At 36.7% G+C, this 20,637-nt stretch overlaps 1 protein-coding gene across 6 annotated transcripts in view; it reads right to left on the bottom strand.

Moving 5' to 3' along the window:
* The window catches only part of CNTRL (centriolin), a 97,668-nt gene that overhangs the window by 42,725 nt on the left and 34,306 nt on the right, over positions 1-20,637 (bottom strand). For 5 of the 6 annotated variants that reach the window (XM_069073782.1, XM_069073780.1, XM_069073784.1 and 2 more), the window contains exons 12-19: positions 15,238-15,391; positions 12,926-13,146; positions 10,771-10,947; positions 10,031-10,165; positions 5,272-5,417; positions 3,651-3,858; positions 2,533-2,712; positions 1,562-1,741 (exon numbers count right to left, since the gene is read on the bottom strand). In XM_069073782.1, coding sequence (XP_068929883.1) covers positions 1,562-1,741; positions 2,533-2,712; positions 3,651-3,858; positions 5,272-5,417; positions 10,031-10,165; positions 10,771-10,947; positions 12,926-13,146; positions 15,238-15,391 — 1,401 coding nt within the window. The remainder of the gene's footprint in view (positions 1-1,561; positions 1,742-2,532; positions 2,713-3,650; positions 3,859-5,271; positions 5,418-10,030; positions 10,166-10,770; positions 10,948-12,925; positions 13,147-15,237; positions 15,392-20,637) is intronic. The other variant, XM_069073783.1, reaches the window with a different exon arrangement.

Raw genomic sequence — 20,637 nt, forward strand, 5'->3', positions numbered from 1 at the left:
AACCAGAAAGCCTCTCCACATTTCCAGATCTTACTTGCCTTCTAAGCCCTTGCTCAGGTCTAGCCTCTTTTCATGAAGTCTTTGTGGGGCGGCTTTGTGCTTATGAGCTCTCTTTGGTGAGCTGCTAATAGTGTGTATGATCTATAACAGATCATCCAGCACATAATAAAGAAACCCTTCAAAGAATGATGAGAGCTAGAAGGGGTCTTGGAAAGGATCTCATCCCATTTGTTTACATGTTCCACCACATGCCGCTGGCACAAGGTCTAGCTCAGGTGCCACTGCCTGGCTCCCCCAGAAGAAAGTGATCTCTACTTTGTCACTTGACACTCTACCTCGAATCATCGGTCTACACTGCACTGACTTACCTTCCCCTTTAGGAGCTGGGTCACTTCTCATTTTTGTATCTTCTGTATCTGGGACTTTGCCTTACACAGCTTAATAATTTTTTCTTTGACTTGAAACATCATTCTTCACTCTCTAATTACAGTAGTTTGCAGACTCTATCTCACATTTCTCCTCTCTATATATTCCGGTCTCCACTCAAATTGCACTACTCAATATTCCCCAGATATGCCCTACCTGCTCTTGCCTCCTTGCTTTGGTTCACGTTATTAGCTCCTCCTCCATCTCTACTAGCTGAACTCCTACTTATTCTTCAATAAAGGAAGTGGCCCCTGAGTGGGGGGAGGGAGGGGACAGAGTCTGAAGATAAGATCTCTGAGAAAGGCTGGAACACTGTGTATGGAAAAGCTAGTACATCAGTTTGGCTGGAACAGGAAGTATATGAAGAAGCATATGAAATAAAAGCAGAGAAATGTATTAAGCAGAATTGCAGAGGGCTTTAAACATGCGGCTGAGAATTCTGTATTTTATCTTAGGGACAAAAGAGAACCCCTAAACTTTCTGAGTAGAAAAGTGAGATGATCACTGTGTTTCAGGAATACTTTGATAGCTATGTATGAAGAGTGGATTAGAGAGGGGAGAAACTGGAAGGAGGGAGAGACCAACGAGGAGGCTACTGCAATATAATAGAGAGACGTAGATGACAACATGAACTAGAGGTAGCTGTGTGACTGGGGAGAAGAGAAGGAGATGGAGAGAAGAGATATTGTGGAGGTAGAATAAATAGCAAGTGCTTGTTCATTGAACTGAAGGTAGGGATCCTATCTCATTGAGTATGTAACCTGGCACACAGCATGTATTTAATGTTCATTGAGTTGAACAAAAGTGAGAGTGAGGACCGGGTTTTATACCTCAGTGTCCTTTACAGTGTCTATCATAGGGTGGCAGACATATGTGGAAGGTATTCATACTATTTTTGTAGCAAAAGTATTGAACTGTTGACTTTACCTATAAGTCTATGCTCTTTTGCTGTCTCCAGAAGGCTGGAAAGGAAAAAAGATTCCCTACTTACAACTAGGAATCTGCTGACAATAGTTTGTTCATAATCTAAGAAAATTCCAGAGAAATAGGTAAGGGATAGAAGATCCTACATGCCAAAACAATGTCAGCATCTTTAGAAATGACCTCGGTGATATCTATCTACACACAGAATCACCTCGGCACGATCTTGATTAATCCTGAAGATGGTCCCATGGAGAGACTTCAGCTGGTCCTTGGCAATGCAGAGCTCTGCAGTTGCTTGTTTATCAGAAGCAGCCACAGCCTTCTTTAGCTCTTTCAGTTCTCTATCCAACCCAAGGAACTGCTTCTGGGACCTGGCCTCTTCTAGCTTTTTCTATGGAAAAAAAACAAAACATAAAACTGAAAGCAATGAATCACTACATAGAAGGAGATTTAAAAGAAGGAAAGAAAGATACCCTTTCACAAAAAGAGGTTGTGCAAGATACAGGAAAAGACCACCAGATCTGAGGTTAAAGGGCTTGGACTGGCCTTCTCCTATGTTCTGCTACATACTACCTGTCGGTAACATGACATTCAGATCTCTGGGCCCAAGTTTCTTCAACTCTACAATGAAGGACTAAAATGACCTCTAATGACTTATGATCCTAAATGTTAAACTTTCCATTTCTCCTACACTGCAAATTATGCTACACCCATAAATGAGAGACCTGGAATGAAACTGGTGAACACCATCAGTTTTAACATCAATATTCTAGGGATTGTGACTTTTATCAACAACAGTTGTTAACATTTCTATAAGAACTTTGATGTTTTCCAAAGTCTTTTTCTTACAACAATCCTATAACGGAAATAGTATGAGTAATAACATCTCTGTCTTTCAGATGAAGAAACAGGAACACATAAAAGTTAAGTGATTTGCACAAACAGATGCCCAAATAGCGCTTTGTAAAATGTATGGCACGCCAGAAATGGAAGCTATCGGTGTTATGTTCACTCTTAATGGTAAAACAAAATTAGTAGAAACAAATGATTCATAATTTAGGCCCAAAGTTTTCCTCTCCTCCCCACCCCCAATATTTTATCATACTGTCTGCCTCTCGATTACAAGAACTGGAAGTCAGAAAATACTTTTAAAGATTGGTACTCAGTTTTTTTCTCCCCCACCTTATTCTCTAAATCTTCTAGCTGTGTAAGAATCCTCTCCTTCTCCTCATCAGCTTCCTGAAGTTGAAGATCTGTGAAGCCTTGAATTTCCTCCATACTCTTTAGATTTTCTTGCAAATAATGAATTTCATTCTCTAGTTGTCGAATTTTGGCTTCATGCTGCCTTTTATCAGAATGAATCTGAAAAAAAAACAAAACAAAACAAGTTTCAACTATGGTCTTCAAGAGAGTTATTAAAGAACATGTTCAACAAATTTTCAGGGAAGTTAGATTTCCATTATCAAATGGTAACATTGAAATTTTATGCAAAAGAATTGTGCAAGAAGACAAATGATGGTTTAATTTTGAAAGCTTTCCAAGTGGGCGGCTAGGTGGAGCAGTGAATAGAGCACCAGCCCCGGAGTCAGGAGGAACGGAGTTCAAATCCAGACTTAGACACTTAACACAAAAACCAGTCATGTGACCATTGGCAAGTCACTTAACCCAAATTACCCTCCAAAAAGCAAAAAAAAAAAAAAAAAAAAGGAAAAGAAAGAAAGCTTTCCAGGACCCATCCTTATATCATTATACTTTAAAGACTTGATACATAAATATAAGAGTTAAGAACATACTTCCCTAGATCCCAAAGCAAAGAGAATATAACATGAAAAAAAGGAAATGTTTTTTCTTTTTTTTTTTTGAATTGGAAAGGATCATAGAACACAGTAAAAGCACAGAACTAGAAGGAAACTACAGCTCAAAGAAATCTTACAAGAGATACTGTTAGAACATAAAATATCAGCATCAAAAGGTACCTCAGCACATAGAACATTAGAAGGTAGGACACAAGGGTCCTTAAAGTCACAAGGGGCCTTAGACATCATATAATTTAACTCTTTCATTTTGCAGGGGAGGAAACCGAGGTCCAGACAGGGAAACTTATATGGCTATTAAGGAGCTACTGAATTTTCAAAAGCCATACTCCACATAGGATTTCAATCACACCCAGTTAGTTTTACTCTTTGTAACCAAGATACTGTTTCCATCAGAAAGGAAACATTGTAAGTTGCTGAGTGAAAAGCAATACTCTGCCCCTACAGCGAGATCAGTGCCATTCAGTTCTTGAGCTTCTTTCTTACTCTTGCATCTGCTGCTTTTTCACAGGCCTTCCTGTACTCCTCTTGTTCCTCTACCAGTTTCTCCTTCTGAAATGCAATTTCTTCCTGCAGTTTCCTCTCTCTACCTAGTGCCGCCTCTTTTTCCTGCTGGGCACATGCAAGGATTTCATTGAACCGCTTCTGTAAATCAGCAAGACTTCTCCCTAGAACATCTGAAGGACTAAGGCACCTGGTAAAGAAAAAAAAGACATGTACAATAATAAACAGCAAACGTCAGCTTTCTGGAGACTGCTATTCAGCAATGCAAAATTATGAAGTTTGGTACAACAGGATAAGGCATTTGTTTTAACAATCAACATTTACTAAGCTTGAATGATTTGTAAGACATGACGTTCGGCTCACTTCACTGTAACACAGTAGAAAGAACAGAGAACTCTGCCTTTAATTCACCGGGTAACCTTGGGTAAGACATTTTGTCATTAGTTTTCTCACAAGTAGAGGAGTAAGACTAGATTATCTCTAAGGTCCTTTCTAGTACTAATATTCAATGATTTGAGTGGGTTTAATAATTGTTATAACTAGCTAATAATAACAGTAATTGAGAATTACTGTTTGCAAAAGGTTTGCAAAATACTTTTTTCATATAGGTATCTCAAATTCAACATAGTCAACATTATGTTCCCCCTAAAACCATACCTCTGTCTAACTTCCTTGTTTCTATTAAGAAAACATCATCTAGAAAATATGAGTTATTTTATTTACCAAGGACATGAAATGTCTAAAATAAATGCACACAAGCAACAGAGTTAAATTTTCTTGTTATTAAAAATACAGGCCTTATAAAAAGTTCTATTAAGAACTTCCGGGGTGGCCAGGTAGAACAGCAAGTAAGAGCACCAGCCCCAGAGTCGGGATGACCTGGGATCGAATCCGGGCTCAGACACTTAGCACTCACCCAGAAACACCTGGCTGTGTAACCTTGAGCAAGTTACTTAACCTCAATTGCTCAGGGGCGGCCAGGTGGCTCAGCGAGTAAGAGCACCAGCTCCAGCATTGGGATGACCTGGGATTGAATCCGGGCTCTGATACTTAGCACCACACCCAGAAATCTAGCCATGTAACCTTGAGCAAGTTACTTAACCCCAATTGCTTTAAAAAATAAAAAGAACTTCCTTACACCCCTAATCTAATGTCTCTATATTTCTAGTTTTAGTAATTGGGCATCATGCTACCATGTTTCCCTGATAATAAGACACTGTCTTATTACTTTTTTGGACAGAAAAACACCAGAGGGCTTATTTTCAGGGGAGGGCTTATTTTAATGAACATTGACAGCAATTTTAATAAACAGGTAAATGTGAACAAAAAAATGTACCTTTATTCAATAAGCAAATCACTGGGGAAGAAAAGGATGACGCACTCACTGCTGCAGCGCTGACTGGATGCAGCTCGGAGTGCGGCGTGCGTTTCACCCGGGGGGGGGGATGGTGCATACAGAGGGTACCGTAATGTAGCGTGTAGCGTGTAGCGCAGGGGATCACTTTCACTACAGTAGCAATCTCAATAGGGCTTATTTTCGGGATAGGTCTTATTATTGGGGAAACACAGTATATTTCAGCTATCTTGCTGAGATACAACTTACCTAATTTCCCTAACTCCTGTTTCCAACTTTTGCTTCAATTCCTCCACACGAGCTGCTACTTCTTCTGGCTGAAGCAAGTCATCAACCATATTATCAAGTTCATTTTGAAAATCTTTAAGCTGTTGTTTTAAGAGACTATTGTCATCCTGGAAAAATAAAAGAAAAAGGTTTCACATTCTTGAAAATGAGAGTTTGTGTTCCTTATCACATAACAATTTTCATGTTTCCCCTTTGGCCTATTTTTAATTTGAAAACAATCTTTTCCACAGTACTTAGGTCCATGCACCAATCAAAAGCTAAAATTTGACTATTACAGCTTCTAAAAGAATTGACAGCACTATCCATCTCTATACGATGAAGTTGCTTTGGATTTGCAGATTCAACCTCTAGTTATTTCACAGGCAAGATAGAATTTATAATATCCTGAAATAAAACAATGTTCCTTCTATTTTTCAAATTAAAAAAAAAAAACAGCTAAAATACCCACTACTTTGACGCAAAGTATTTCTAAGATATAGTAAAAATTCAAAGCTGAGAAAGCTACTAACAGTCTTTTCCAATGTCCCATCAGGCATTTTCAAAATGTGCTGCCAGGAAGTTGAAGCTCTGGTGGGTCCTATCTACCAAGCTTAAAATAGTGCAGGAATGGACTGTTATCACTTAAAGATTAGCCTAGCAGGAGGTGGCCAGGTGGCTCAGCAAGTAAGAGCACCGGCTCCAGTGTCGGGATGACCTAGGAATCAAATCCGGGCTCAGACACTTAGCATCCACCCAGAAATAAATGGCCGTGTAACCTTGAGCAAGTTACTTAACCCCAATTGCTTTAAAAAAAAAAAAAAAGATAGCCTAGCAAGGTACAGGTACGTTCATTGTCAGAAGGCTGGCAGCCAGGGGATGTATTTTGGCCATGGAAACTCAGGAAAATTGTGGGGGTTCTTAACCTTTTTTTGTACCATGACCCCTCTGGCAGACTGGTGAAGACTATTTTTCTCCAAACAATATGAGTAAGGATCCCTTTTCAGAATAATATTTTTAAATGCATAAAATATGGATGATCCCAAAGGAAATTTGTAACTATATCATGAAATGTAATTGTCATAATATTTTTAAAAACAGGTTTATAAAAAGGATATGGACAGGCAGTTTTCAGAGGAAGAAATTAAAGATATCTATAATCATATGAAAAGATGCTCCAGATCACTATTGATTAGGGAAATACAAATCAAAACAACTCTTAGGTACCACATCTCAATCAGATGGGCTAACATGACAATACAGGAAAATTATAAATGCTGGAGAAGATGTGGGAAACTTGGAACACTAATGCAAACCATTCTGGAGAGCAATTTGGAACTATGCCCAAAAGGCTATAAAAATGTGCATACCCTCTGATCGAGCAATATCACTTTCTAGGGCTGTATCCCAAAGAGATCATACAAGTGGGAGGAGGACCCGTACGTACAAAAATATTTATACCAGCTCTCTTTGTGGTGGCAAAGAATTGCAAATCCAGGGGATGTCCATCAATTGAGGAATGGCTAAACAAGTTGTGGTATATGAATGTAATGGAATACTATTGTGCTATAAGAAATGAGGAGCAGACAGACTTCATAAAAACCTGGAAAGATTTATATGAACTGAGGCTGAGTGAGGGGAGCAGAACCAGGAGAACACTGTACACAATTACAGACACACTGTATCTGTGATGACTAACTTTGATAGACATGGCTCTTCTTAGCAATGCCAGGTTCTAAGACAACTCCAAAAGACTCATAATGGAAAAGGCTATCCACATCCAGAGAAAGAATTATAGAGTCTGAATGTAGACTGAAGCAAACTATTTGCTCTCTCTCTTTTTTATCCTGTTTCTTCTTTCTCGTGGTTCATTCCATTGGTTATAATTCTTCTTTACAACTTGACTACTGTGAAAATATGTTTAGTGTGAAGGTATATGTAGAATCTGTATTGGATTACAAGTCATCTTGGTGGGGGTAAAGAGGGGGAGAAAATTTGGAACTCAAAGACTTGTGTAATTGAATGTTGTAAACTAAAAATAAATTTAAAAGGAAAAAATAGGTTTATTTTTATTTTATTAATATTAATATGTATTTAAAAACAGCTTGAGTAAAAAGCCCCTAGTCTAAGGTATGGAGAAGTTTTGATCTGCTTTAATAGAATGAATACTCACACCGATGAAACGAGAGATCCTTAAAGTATGGAAGAAAGCCAATAACGTCAGGCTCTTTTACTTGCCTTGGCTCCATCTCCATGGACTGAATAATTAGTATATAGGGAACCCAATATCACTCTCTAAACAAAAAAACTCACCTCATTTATAAACTACTCCATGGCATACAAAGTATCTTATAAGAGCTCTGTGAGGTAAATAATCCAAGTTCTATTATTTTTGTTTAGATGAGGCCGAGAGAGGAAGGGACTCACCTCTAAGATCAAACAGTTTCTAACAAGTGGTAGAGCTGAGAGTGGAACCCAGGTCTTCTGGTACTAACTTCAATTCTTTGTGCAAAAGCTTCTCTATACTTCATAAGGCAGAATTTACCCACAAGGTATGTGCATCTTGGAGGTCTCAGTTGCCAAAGAAGCAAAAAGACTTCATTTAAGTCTACTTAACCTACCCATAGTCCCACAGCATAGATCCTGAATCAAGTTCTTAGCAAGATTTAACAAGACTCCAATCTTGTGGACTGGAAAGGAGGCTGACTTAAATTTACACCAGTGGGACTTACAAACCTTCATCACACATTAAAAATCAAAAGCAAATAGAGTGGTTGTTACATTTGTTCCAAAGGTCAAACCAAAAATAGCTAAAATTAAACTCTACATTTAGCTCCACATTATTTTATTTATTTATAGAATCACAGAACCTCATTCATTCAATCAACAAACATTTAAGTAGGGTGCTAGGACTATAGAGGAGATGCAAAGTTTAGAAAAGATATACGCCACCTCAAGAAGCTTACAGCCCACAATGGGGATAAAACACCAATACAGGTAATTATAATACACAATATTAAATTATAACTAATTTAGAAGTGTAGAACTCAGCATCATGTGAGGTCTGAGAGGGTGGCCCTATCAAATGGAGCTAATATTTACAGAATTATGAGGAAAGAGCTTTGTAAACTATGAAGCTCTATAGAAATTCAAAAATATTATTAACACCAATTTGCATCTATTAGTATTATATTACTAAAACCACCAATTTGCTTCATTGTTGCCTTCTACTGATAAAGTTCAATAGAGAATACACCCTAGTTACTATAGAAAAGATCCTTCTCCCTTTATATCACTATAACAACCACAATAAACAGTACGTTCACAAAAGTATCTCAAAATGACTATCATTTGAGGAAATGAAGGCAGAATATTTTCCATGGGAGTCCTCTACTTCTTTAAAATCACTTATTAAGTTTCCCAGGAATATATATTTGATTTGACTATCTCAAATTAGGTCCTTTCAAACTAATGTAAAATACAAGATGTCTTTAAGATCTATGATCTCCTCTTGCTTGGACAATTGCAAAGACCTCCTCATTGGTCTCCCTGTCTCAAGTCTCTCCCTTTTCCAATCCATTCTTCGGACAGCTGTCAAAGTGTAGCTCCCTAGGGTCAAAAATAACTCTTCTGTGTGGTTCTTTAAAGTCCTTTACAATCTGGTTCTAACCTACCTTTATAGTCTTATTATACATTATTCCCCTTCACACCCTCTACTGGTCAAGCCAAATTTCCTTGCTGGCTCTTGTACACAACATTTTATCTCTCATCGTTGTGCCTTTGTATAAGCTGTTCCCATGCCTGGAATGTACTCTCTTCTCACCTCTGCCTCTCAAAATCCCTCATTCTTTCAAAACTCAGTTTAAGTTTTACCTTATACAAGAGGCCTTTCTCGAACATTCCAGTTATTAGCCTTCTCTTCCCCTACCCCCATTATTTATTTATTTATTTGCCTTTTGAAGGGCAATTAGGGCTAAGTAACTTGCCCAAGTTTACACGGCTAGTTTTTCTGTGTGGGTGTTAAGTGTCTGAGGCCGGAACCGAACTCGGGTCCTCCTGACTCTGGGGCCAGCGCTTTACTCACTAAGCCACCTTGCCACCCAACCCCCATTATTTTATATGAGAAGAATGGCTATTTCTTACTTTGCCTTTATATCTCCAGAGCCTAGTATATAGTTGTTACTTAATAGATACTTATTGACTGACTGATCTCCAAAAATAATGCCACCTTCTATTTATTACATTTAATGTTACTGTTATAGAGTACATTATGTGTATGAGCTCATTTGACCTATATCCTTTCGAGGTCCCTAATATAAATAGCATTCATCTCATTTTGCAGACAAGAAAACTGAGATCTAAGAGTATTAAGTGACTTGCCCAAAGTTACATGGCTAATATGATATAAGTGGCAAAGAAAAGACTAGAACCCAGGTCTCCTGAACGTATATATACACACATACTATATACATGTATATATATATATAGTACATATACATATATATATATACTATACTGCTATATATACCCTCACCCTTCATTCACTTCTTAGCATGACTAAAACATTATTACAAGGGGTGGCCAGGTGGCTCAGCGAGTAAGAGCACCGGCTACAGAGTTGGGATGACCTGGGGATCAAATCCAGGCTCAGATACTTAGCACCACACCCAGAAATAACTGGCTGTGTAACCTTGAGCAAGTTACTTAACCCTGATTGCTTAAAAAAAACAAAACACATTATTACCTCCAACTGTTTGACTTTTAAGCATAGTTCACTGTTTTCCTGTTCCTTCTTTTCTGAGAACTTGGCCTTGCTGAGAGCATCTTCCAGGGCTTGTCTTTCATTTTCAAGTTCAGTTTGTAGGGTTAAGTGTTCTAACTGTCTCCAGAGAAAAGTCACATTAAAATGGATATAGAAGTAGTTCTTGCAAACTAATGTAAAATACAAAAACATAAGCAAAAGCACTAAAATAAAATTCATTGCTATTGTAATAATTCACAATGATTTTTCTCCTGTGGTAGGGGAAGGAAGAATAAATTTGTTCAATGAATATGATAAAATTTAATTTAAAAGTATTAATATAGCATTTCTCAAAGCTCTTCTGGAAACTTTCCATTGACAAGGCAAAAAATTCTTAAAGAACATTATAATAATCATAATAGCTTGCATCTATATAGTACTTCATGTGTTCAAGTTCTGTATTTATGTTATGTCACAAGATCCTCACACAAGGGAAGCACTGAAGTATTATTAAACTAGTTTTACCAATCAGGAAATCAAAATTTAGAGATTTATCCACAGGCATGGAGAAAGTATTATATGTAAGATTCAAGTACATATCTTCAGTTTTGAGGCTGGCGCCTCTCTCCTGTCCCACCTGACTTCCTTCCTAGTTCTGCACACCATCTCTTCAGATACAATGAAAAGCAGGCTGGGCCCCTGAGGACATGCATGGTCCATGCTGCCTTCACTCTGCCCCTCACCTCTTTGAGTTTTTGGAGACTCTCTAGTTCTTCTTTGTGCTGGTTACATTCAGCTTCCTTGGCTCTGAGCTGAGCCTCAAGTTCTGCTTCATAGGCGCTTAAATCTCTTTGGGTCTGCTGAAGGGACATGTTTGCTTCTTGATGCTCTTGAAGTAACAATTCCATTTCACTAAGTTCCTGAAAGTACACAAATTTTAATAATAATGATATCCTTATGATAGTTATAATAATAGTTTTATGGTTTGCAAAGCACTTCACAAATGTCATCTCATTTGATATTCATGACCTTGGGAGGTAGGTGCTACTATTATTCTCATTTTTTCAGATGAGGCTGACAGAGGTTGTGTGACCTGCCCAGAGTTATACAGTATCTGAGGCAAAATTTGAACTCAGGTCTTCCTGACTCCAAGCCCATCATTCTGTCCACTGCACCACCCAGATAGCTCACAATAATATACATCTGCTTTAAGTCTACAACTCTTTTCTAAAGGCGGCAATATGGTAATGTATTTTAATGTATACAACCTAGAATCTCAAAGCTGAAAAGGCCTTCAGAGGTTTTCTAGGTACACAGATATTTGAAACATGTACTCCTTCCATGACATCTTTAATAAGTGGTCATTCAGTTTCTGAGTGAAATATCTCTAGTGATGAGAGAAGTCATTCAGTGACAAAGCAGTCTATTCCAAATTTGGAAACTTCTTATTGTAATGAAGTTTTACCTTACACCGAACCAAAATCTGCTTCCCTCTAATCACTTTCCTTCACTCCTCAAGGGTCCTAGTACTGTCCTCTGGAGCCACATAGATGGCCACTCTATCTTCCATAGGATAGCTCTTTAGATATTTAATTCACGTCCCTCCTCTAAGGCTTCTCTTTTCCAGACTAAACATCCTGATTTCTTTAAAATGACCTTTTTATGACCTAGTTTTCAGTCTCTCAAAAATCCTTTGTCAATATTCCAAGATAAGGCAAGAAAAATTTAACTCGACATTCTAGATATGATCTGACCAGAGCACAGTACAATAAAACTATTATCTCTCTCTTCCTGGACACCAGATTTCTATCAATATAACCTAAGATTAATTAATTGAATTTTCTGGTTGCTACATCACAATGTTAGTTCCTGAAAATCCCAAGGCCAATCAACATTAATATTGTAAGAACAGCTGTACAAACACATACAAACCAATTTGAAAAAATGTGGCTGAAATTGGCAAAACAACTAGTAAGTTAATAAGGATCTGTTCTTTAAAACAACAACGACAACTGCTTGAAGCAATTCCAAACTAGTTCATGTACAGACCAAAGGCCAGAAGGAGTGATTTTAATGACTACCAACAGTAGCTAAATATAAGTTATACAAAATATAGTTTGTAGCCATTTAAATTTATTCTTTTATTGGTTTTCATTTTATCAATTTTGGTTTGGGGTTATTAAGCTGGGCTCTCAAGGGATTTGATCACAATATTATGGATACAAGATTTGTGATGGAAAATGATAAATTAGAGCAAAAATAATTTTCTAACAAATGAATTTCAGGTTCTAATTTGAGTTGGGAAGAAATGGGGACTAAGTGGAAGCAGAGAATTGTATACAATAACATACCAAATAGATTGGATATAGAACTGTATAATACTAGAGGCAGAAGGGAACCCTAGAACATAGAATTTTATAATATATATTGTTACCATGAGAGAGGGGTTTTAAAGGTCCAAACCCCAATCACCTTTATAATTTGCCACATAGGCTAGCAATTCAGAAAGCCCTTTAAAAGAATCTTCATTTCATTAGGGAATGGAGTTGAAGTTTCAAAAGTCTCACAATATAAATTAAAAAAAAATTCCAGGAAATTATTATTTTTAAAACAGATTCACATTTTCTTCCTCTTTAAAACCTTTTCTTTTTTATTTTATTTTTAAAATTTGTTTATTTATTTTTAGTTTTCAACGTTCACTTCCATAAGTGTTAAACTTTCTCCCCCTTCCTCCCTCCTGAAGATGGCGTGCAATATGATATGGCTCTACATATACATTCCTATTAAATGTTTTCACATTAGTTTTAAAACCTTTTCTAATGATGTTAGTCAATCTAGACACTACAGTTAAGTCTTTCAAATTTAGGGAAGGAAAAGAGGCAAATGTGAAAACCATACTTTTCTCATATTTTCTGCATCCATAGCAGCAACCTCCAGCTCAATTTTCTCTTCTTCAAGTTTAGCCACTTTTTGCAATAAAATTTCTTTATCATTCCGTAGTGTTTGGCATTCATCCTGAGCCTTTGTTACCTGTCCTTTAACATTTTCAAGGTAATCTTGCAAGCCACTGATGATACTTTCTAAATCCTTCTTCAGGGCTTCATTGGCTGCTATCTGACCTGGACAAAAGGAAAGAGACATTAATAAGGAAGCTTATGAAAAATGCCTTCAAGATGTAATTATAGCACCATTACTGTTTAATATTTACAATAAACTATGCTCCCTGATTATTAATAACATGATTATACAAGTGACATGTTATTTTTATTTTTGTTATCATTACATACAGGGAGAGAAAAAATCATGAATGTTCTTGCTTTTAAAAAAAAGGGGACGCTGAAAATACCAGTATCAATTACTGTTAATCCATATGTCTATTTCTAATATACATATGTACTGAAAGAATACTGGATGGAAGAATAAGAAAGGAACAGACAGGCTTTCACAAACAACATTCCATAGCCAACTACTTTACAATCAAATGACCAAAACTGTATACAGAGAACACAAGCTTCCACTGTGCAGTTTGTTGACTATAAAAAAGCATTTCATCTGCTAGAACAAAAATGCAGTCTTAAAGCTTCTTCTCCAACAAAGTGTCTTCGTTTTTCATGAATATGTTACAATCATACAGATTCACCAGAAGATATAACAAGTAACAAACCCTCAGATTATTAATACCAAATGAAGCATAAAAAAGGGACATATATTGCTAATATCATGAATGTAATGAATGAAAAAGCATTTATTAAGCACTTACTATGAAGAATTTCTAACAGAGAAATCAGATGGAAGAGGGATTCCCTATAAATGGTGAGGTCTTTCACATGTTCTTGTTTATAGATGATATTATGCTAAATGCATTCATAGAGGAAAAACTAAAAGGATGAAGGGTGTTTACTGTCCAGAGACTCCAGACCATGCCATGTTTGATGGACAGTTCATAGAATTGGTCTATTAGAACATGTTTTGCATAGATACTGTAGCTAGATGATGAACTAGGCCCAGATTTGAAAAACAAGAAGAAAATGGGCTGTAATGTATGTAGGAAACCGTACAATGTTTTTAATGACTCTCAAGCTTCTATCTGAAAGAAAAACTTTTTAACATCAATATTTTTCTGTTGATGTTATATGCTGTGAATCATAAAATACCACAATTTCTAAGGAATCTAAATTACAGATCACCCAGTCATGGAGAGGTACATGAGAGAGTATGAATAGGCTACAGTTTTGTGTATATTACCAATGAAGGAAGAAGGGTGAAGAAATATCAGAGATGTATGGCCATAAAGAACGTGGACTGGTCATTTATCAAGAGCCAGGGCTAATCAATGAACAGCCTGGGTGCTCTATCCCATGTATTGTTAAGAGAACTGAAGGAAGGTCCGAATCACATTCAGTGAACTCTGTGAAGTATGTATTGGACTATATACATAAGAGAAATACAAGAAGAGAAGACACAGACAGTTATCTGCAGTGCTGGAGCTCATGCCAACACTGATAAGATCATTAAAATATTGTATAAATAATGACTATATAAATATGTAACATAATTAAGATATTTATTATGACAAATAGCAATTATAACTATCATCACAATCTGACATTAATGCAGCACTCTGGCTATAAAGTAATATACATAAGTAATCTCATTTTCTTTATTCCTTGAAAATACCCCTTTGGAAGCAGTTAATGTAAGCATTATTATTCTTATTTTATAGATGAGAAAGCTGAGGCCCAGAGAAGGTGAGGTGATTTTTCCAATGCCCTACAGTAAGTTAGTAGTAAAGCTGGGATTTAAAAGTCATCTGACTTTAAATCCAATGCTATCTCTAGTATCTTAGAGCTGCTTCCTTTAATCTAGAGTCAATCAGTGTGGAATCACAGATTTTTTTTTAAGAGCTTAGATGGGGGGAAGAGAAGGGAATAATTATTTATATAGTGCCTACTATATAATATATAATTTATATAGTGCCAGGCACTGTGCTAAGTGCTTTACAAATATTATCTCACTTAAGGGGCTTTAGGGAAGGAAAGAGACCTAAGAATATACAATGATAGAACAAAGTTAATTGGATTAGTTCCATTTCAAGTGGCTTCTAGAACATGCTAGCCTTACTGAAACTGACTCAGTTTCTAGAACATAATACAGTATCCTTATTGAAAATGATTCAGGGAAATGACCATGATTAATAGTAAGATCTTCACCTTCAGTGAGTTGTTGCTCCAGGTCCTTAATATCGTCAGTTTCTTTAGCAATCCGACAAAGTATCTCATCTAATCGACATTCAAGCTGTTGATACTGTTTGTTCATAATGTCAAGCTGCTGTTCTTTGCTTTTCTTCTGAGCCTCCACATGAATCTATGAATTGCAAAGATTTTTAAAAAATATTCTGAAAAGTCTTCTATCTTAAGTAAATGATAAAATCTCATATAAACAAGAGTTATTATTGCAAACAGCAATACTAGTTGTGATTTTTTTAAGGAGGTAAAGAAGACCTGAGGAATGATTCCTCTTTTGAGATTGGGATTTATTCTTGCCATTTTGTATAAGAAAACAATATTTCACTAACTTTAAAATATTTCAAAAATTTCATAAATTTAACCCTACATTACAGCTAAAGCAATCCTTAAAGGTTAACAACTTATTTCGGTATATAAGACCACAACTATAATAGCAGGTGTCATATTTCTATAATACTTTTCAATTTACAAAATACTTTCTTCATAAGAACCTGTTCAGTCTACAAAGTACTTTCTTCATAAGAACCTGATATGTTAAGTATAAAGATTATTATTTCTATTTTACAGATGAGGGACCTGGATCCCAGAAAGGTGAAATTAATTGTGCAGATGACCACAAAAAAGCAAGTGAGCAAAGGAGCCAAGGCCTCCAGATTGTAAATCTAGTCTTCTTCCCACTGTACCACATTGCCACTTTGGGTATTGGGGAGCACATGGGACTCCCTTATGCAACGGTTCATATGGCTACAAAATCCCTAGGCAAAATGTGCTCTTAAGTTCATGCCATATTTCCTTGATCGTGGATACCTGCCCCATATGACCAGAAGCACAAAAAAATAAATCACTATACAACTAAGGTTAGATTACAGTCCAAACAAAGCTATAGTTCAAAGACTAGGATCCATTTGAATATACAGAAACAAAACATTTCTCAATTTTTAGATGTCTGTTACCCCAAAAAAGCACTTAAATTTAAAAACATGTAATAGTACTTACTATATGCAACGTACTGTACCAGGTGCTAAGAACACAAAAATAGATAACAGAACCTTACATACTCGAATGGGGAAAAAGGACAAGTATGTAAGTAACCGCAATAAAAGGAAGAGCAATAGCATAGAAGAGGTCCCAGGAAAAATGCTATGATAAGTTGAAGGACAGTTCATTTTTATCAGATGGAAGAGGGATAAGGGTGGACTTTTCAAAGAATGGGGGATATGATGGCACGAGTAAGGCACAGAGACAGGAAGACAGAATAGAATGATGGGAAAAAATGTATACCTGCTTCATCTACTGCTTAGGTTCTGAAGAACAGTATCCTAATAAGATTAGAATAACCTAATAATAATAAATAATTATTAAATGAATTGTTTTAAATTAATTTAATTTAAATTTTTAAAATTTAAGATGAATTAAGAAAGAACAATTATTACAATAAATAATAATAAAACAAAAATTTTTCCCAAATTTTTTTCTCTTTTCCACGCTACAATATTCCTATCTATTAGCAGCTCTCAAATACTTTGAGAGCTACAATCAGCAGAGGAAATATCCAAACCAACAAAACTGCATGTCTTTAAAGGAAATAAACAGTTATTACCTACCTCTCTAGAGAGGGGGTGTGTGCTAGGAGATCAAAACACTCAAGTTAGTGTGTGTGTGTGTTCATATGCATACTCTGTAGGTACCTACTCAGACTAAAAAAATTATATTGAAAGCTACTAAAAAATATATTATTTCTTTTAGCTTAGCAGTAAATTCTCTACTAGATCCTTTTTTTCATGCAACACAAAAAGACAGTTCAATATACAAATCAACTCTATTTTTTAAAACAGTAGAGAACAGTTTAAATAACAGTACTAGACAATGAAATTTCTACTGCTGTGGAGGTCACAAAAGGATTGTTGAAAAAAAAAAACAGGAACTTACAACTCGGTATTCTCTTTGCTTTTCGGGGAGAGGGACAGGAATGAAAGCTCTCCTTTTTGCCCTAGAATCCCTCCTGTTAAAAACAAACAGTGATACCTGGGAAGTGTAGGCTAGGTACTTTGTAATCCTTCTTCTTTTTCATCTGCCCTTCCCTCTCTGACAGTTGAATTTCTGCAAGAAACCTTAAGGTTCAGTAACTTCCTATAGCTTCAGACCACATTCTCAGTAGAGAAGGAGCAGCCAGTGACGTTCTGTCCAATCACTAACTGCTTCTGTGGGCTGGTCTCTACCCTCTGTGCTTTAAATCACAACACAGGAAGCTGGGGAACAGCCAATGAAGCTTTGGGTTTGCAGCAGAGCTCAGCTTACCAAGAAGCTCGTCTGAGAGGAACTAGTTTCTTTTTGTTTAGATGAAGGGAAATACTCTCAAAACAAAGATGAATAAAAATCACGTTTTATTACAAATTGAGAGCTACGATATCTGTGCCTCTTTTAAAACTTTACAAGCTAAAACAGATTCTATTTTCTAATTACAGCTTTTTTTTATTTTTTGAAAAAGCAGAGTTCTGAATCCTGCTAAAAACTTAGAGTGCGACCTAACTTTAAAATTATTAATTTCTTTAGGCCTTATTAAGACACCATTCATATTTATATAGTACTTTAAGTATGGTACTAGTGATAGATTAAGCCTGACACCCAAAGACCAGCTTAATTATGAAAAAATGCTCCTTATCAGGTTGGATCCAGGGTGACAAAATTTTTTCCTTACCACAACTTTCCCCCCTTTTTATTTTGCTGTTTTATTCTGTACTTAAACATGAAAATAAATAAATGAGCATTTCCATATACATAGCAGAACACAAAAAGAGAATTGTATGTGAAACTGTGGATTTCTTATCTCATACTTCAAGGGAAAAAAGACATATTTACATATATACATAAAATAAATTCCACACTTTACTTTCAAAACTTTGTGGCTTGTCCATGCTTCCTTCTGAACTTCCTTTTGTTCTCTTTATGTGTATTTTAAAAAAGTTTCAGTAGCCTTCTTTTTTTATTTGGGGTGGGGGTGGGGTGGCCATCACTATTGCTAACTTCTCTTTTCCTTCCCTAAGTTCTCCTTCTCCTCCAGTCAAAAACAGAGAGAAAAAAAAAAAAAACCTTCAAGACAAATAACCATAGTCAAGTAAAACAAATCCATACTGTGATCTCATTCAAAAATACATGTCCCTTTTGGGACCTTGAATTCATCACCTGTCTGTCGGGGGGTTTATAACATATATCATAAATCCTCTGGAGACATGGCTGTCCATGAATTCACACAGGGAAGCAGGACATAAAGCCAGGTCTTCTGGACTCCAAGTATAGTGCTCATTCCACTACCCTGGCTCCGTGGAATGCCATCATTTAACTGAATTTTGACATTTTAGACTTTGGAACTGATCTGTACTTGTTTGAACAAAAGCAAAGAGGCCACAAGGGCTAATCTGGTTTATACGCACCATTCCCACTCACACAAGCTTGTTTATAGTTGCAGTGAAACTTAGGTACACCATTCTAATAATGGCTATTCCTCTTTATAGGCCCAAATTCACCACATTTAGACTTTTTGTTCTCTATAAAATCCAGCATTTATTCAGATCACTGAAAATTATTCTCTTTGGTAGTCATTTAAGTCACATTTATTAAGTACCCATTGTGTACACAACACCATAATAGGTAATGGAAGAGATTCAACATTTAGGTATTACATATAATCTATATATTTAAATATAGTTATACAGCATATAGATATATCTATATATTCTATAATGTAATATATCTAAATTTAAGTACAGTATCCGTGATAGGCTAAGTTTGACACCTAAAGACTTAGTTATGTATAAAAATGCTCTTCATCAGGTTGAATCCAGGGTGACAAAATTTTTCCTAACCTCAACTCTTCCCCCCTTTTATTTTGCTGTTTTATTCTAAACTTAAACATGAAAATAAATAAATGAGTGTTTCCATATACTGTGATAGTAATGGCAATTAAAGATTCCCCTGTATTGGCTTGGTTTTCAAATTGATTGTGTTAAAACCCAGAGCTTGTTAATCCCACCTGTGGGATGGGCTTGTTGATGTGAAAAGAAAGTCCTGAACTGGGAGGAGCTGGTGATGTAGATTTGGAGAGACAAGAGAGAGGCTGAAGATCTTTTTGGAGGCAGCACCTCGTGGAGAGAGAGAGGCTAAGAGAATTGCTGGTGGCCGCTTTGAATTGCCCTGGACTTTTGAGACCTGCCCCCTGAGCTGCCAAGGACTGAGGAGACATGGCTGTTTTGCTGGTACTTTGTCTGTCTGTTTTGATGTTGTTTTGCCAGATTTGTCCACTGGTGAAAGACAGTCCTTTTGTTGAAGAAGTCCTGGAACCTGGCATTTGGTTAAGAAGCCCTGAGACTGTCCTGCAGACAGAGAGTGAATACTGTCCACTGGTGAGGGACAGTACTGTTGTTGCAGGGGTCTGGAGACTGTCCTGCAGACAGAGTGAATACTGTCCACTGGTGAAGGACAGTGCTGTTGTTGCAGGGGTCTGGGAACCTTTCTGTTGGTTCGGAAGCCCTGAAGAAGGATTTTCTTGTTGGATGTTTACAGAAATCCTGGGAGAGGGCTTTGCTAATGTGTTCAGGGGTTCTAGGACTGTTCTACAGACAGAGGATAAATTCATGAAGGGACTGGCAATGTATCTTATGGCCTTGCTAAGCCTTGTCTCCCCAGGAACTAAGATTGCTGAGAACTTGCCTCCTGTCAAGATGAAGAAAAGACCTCCATTTGGGTATTAAGTGCTGTGTTTAAACTTGATGTAACTCTGGGGTAGATTCAATTGTGATCCAGGGGTGGGGAACTTTTAACCTTATGTTTGGAAACTAATCTCCATTTGAGAAGAGGGGCTTTGTGGTGGACTTAATTAAGGTATAGCCTAGGGGTGGAGAAGTATTTAGAACAGGGACTTTGTAATTGATTGAATGATTGGAAGGTCCTGGGGTGGGGTAGTACTTGGAGATTATTTAATCACACTTAGTAAATGCTGTATTTTGAATGATGTCATGTTTTGATCTTCTCTGTTCTTGGTTTGTCACTGAATAAAATAGAGAGCATCTATGCTGGTATTTTGAACCTGGGAAGTTGCCTTCTTTTGGCATTACATTACATATACATACCGTGTTTCCCCGATAATAAGACACTGTCTTATTAAATTTTTTGGACAGAAAAACACCAGAGGGCTTATTTTCAGGGGAGGGCTTATTTTAATGAACATTGACAGCAATTTTAATAAACAGGTAAATGTGAACAAAAAAATGTACCTTTATTCAATAATGAATTCAATAAAGAACAGGATGACGCGCTCACTGCTGCAGTTCTGATTGGATGTAGCTCGGAGCGTGGCGTGCGTTTCAC

The sequence above is a fragment of the Petaurus breviceps genome, unplaced genomic scaffold, assembly GCF_028583685.1.
Source record: "Petaurus breviceps papuanus isolate PSGF00001 unplaced genomic scaffold, PetGlider_PUasm1.0 90879, whole genome shotgun sequence".
NCBI classification, from domain to species: Eukaryota; Metazoa; Chordata; class Mammalia; order Diprotodontia; family Petauridae; genus Petaurus; species Petaurus breviceps.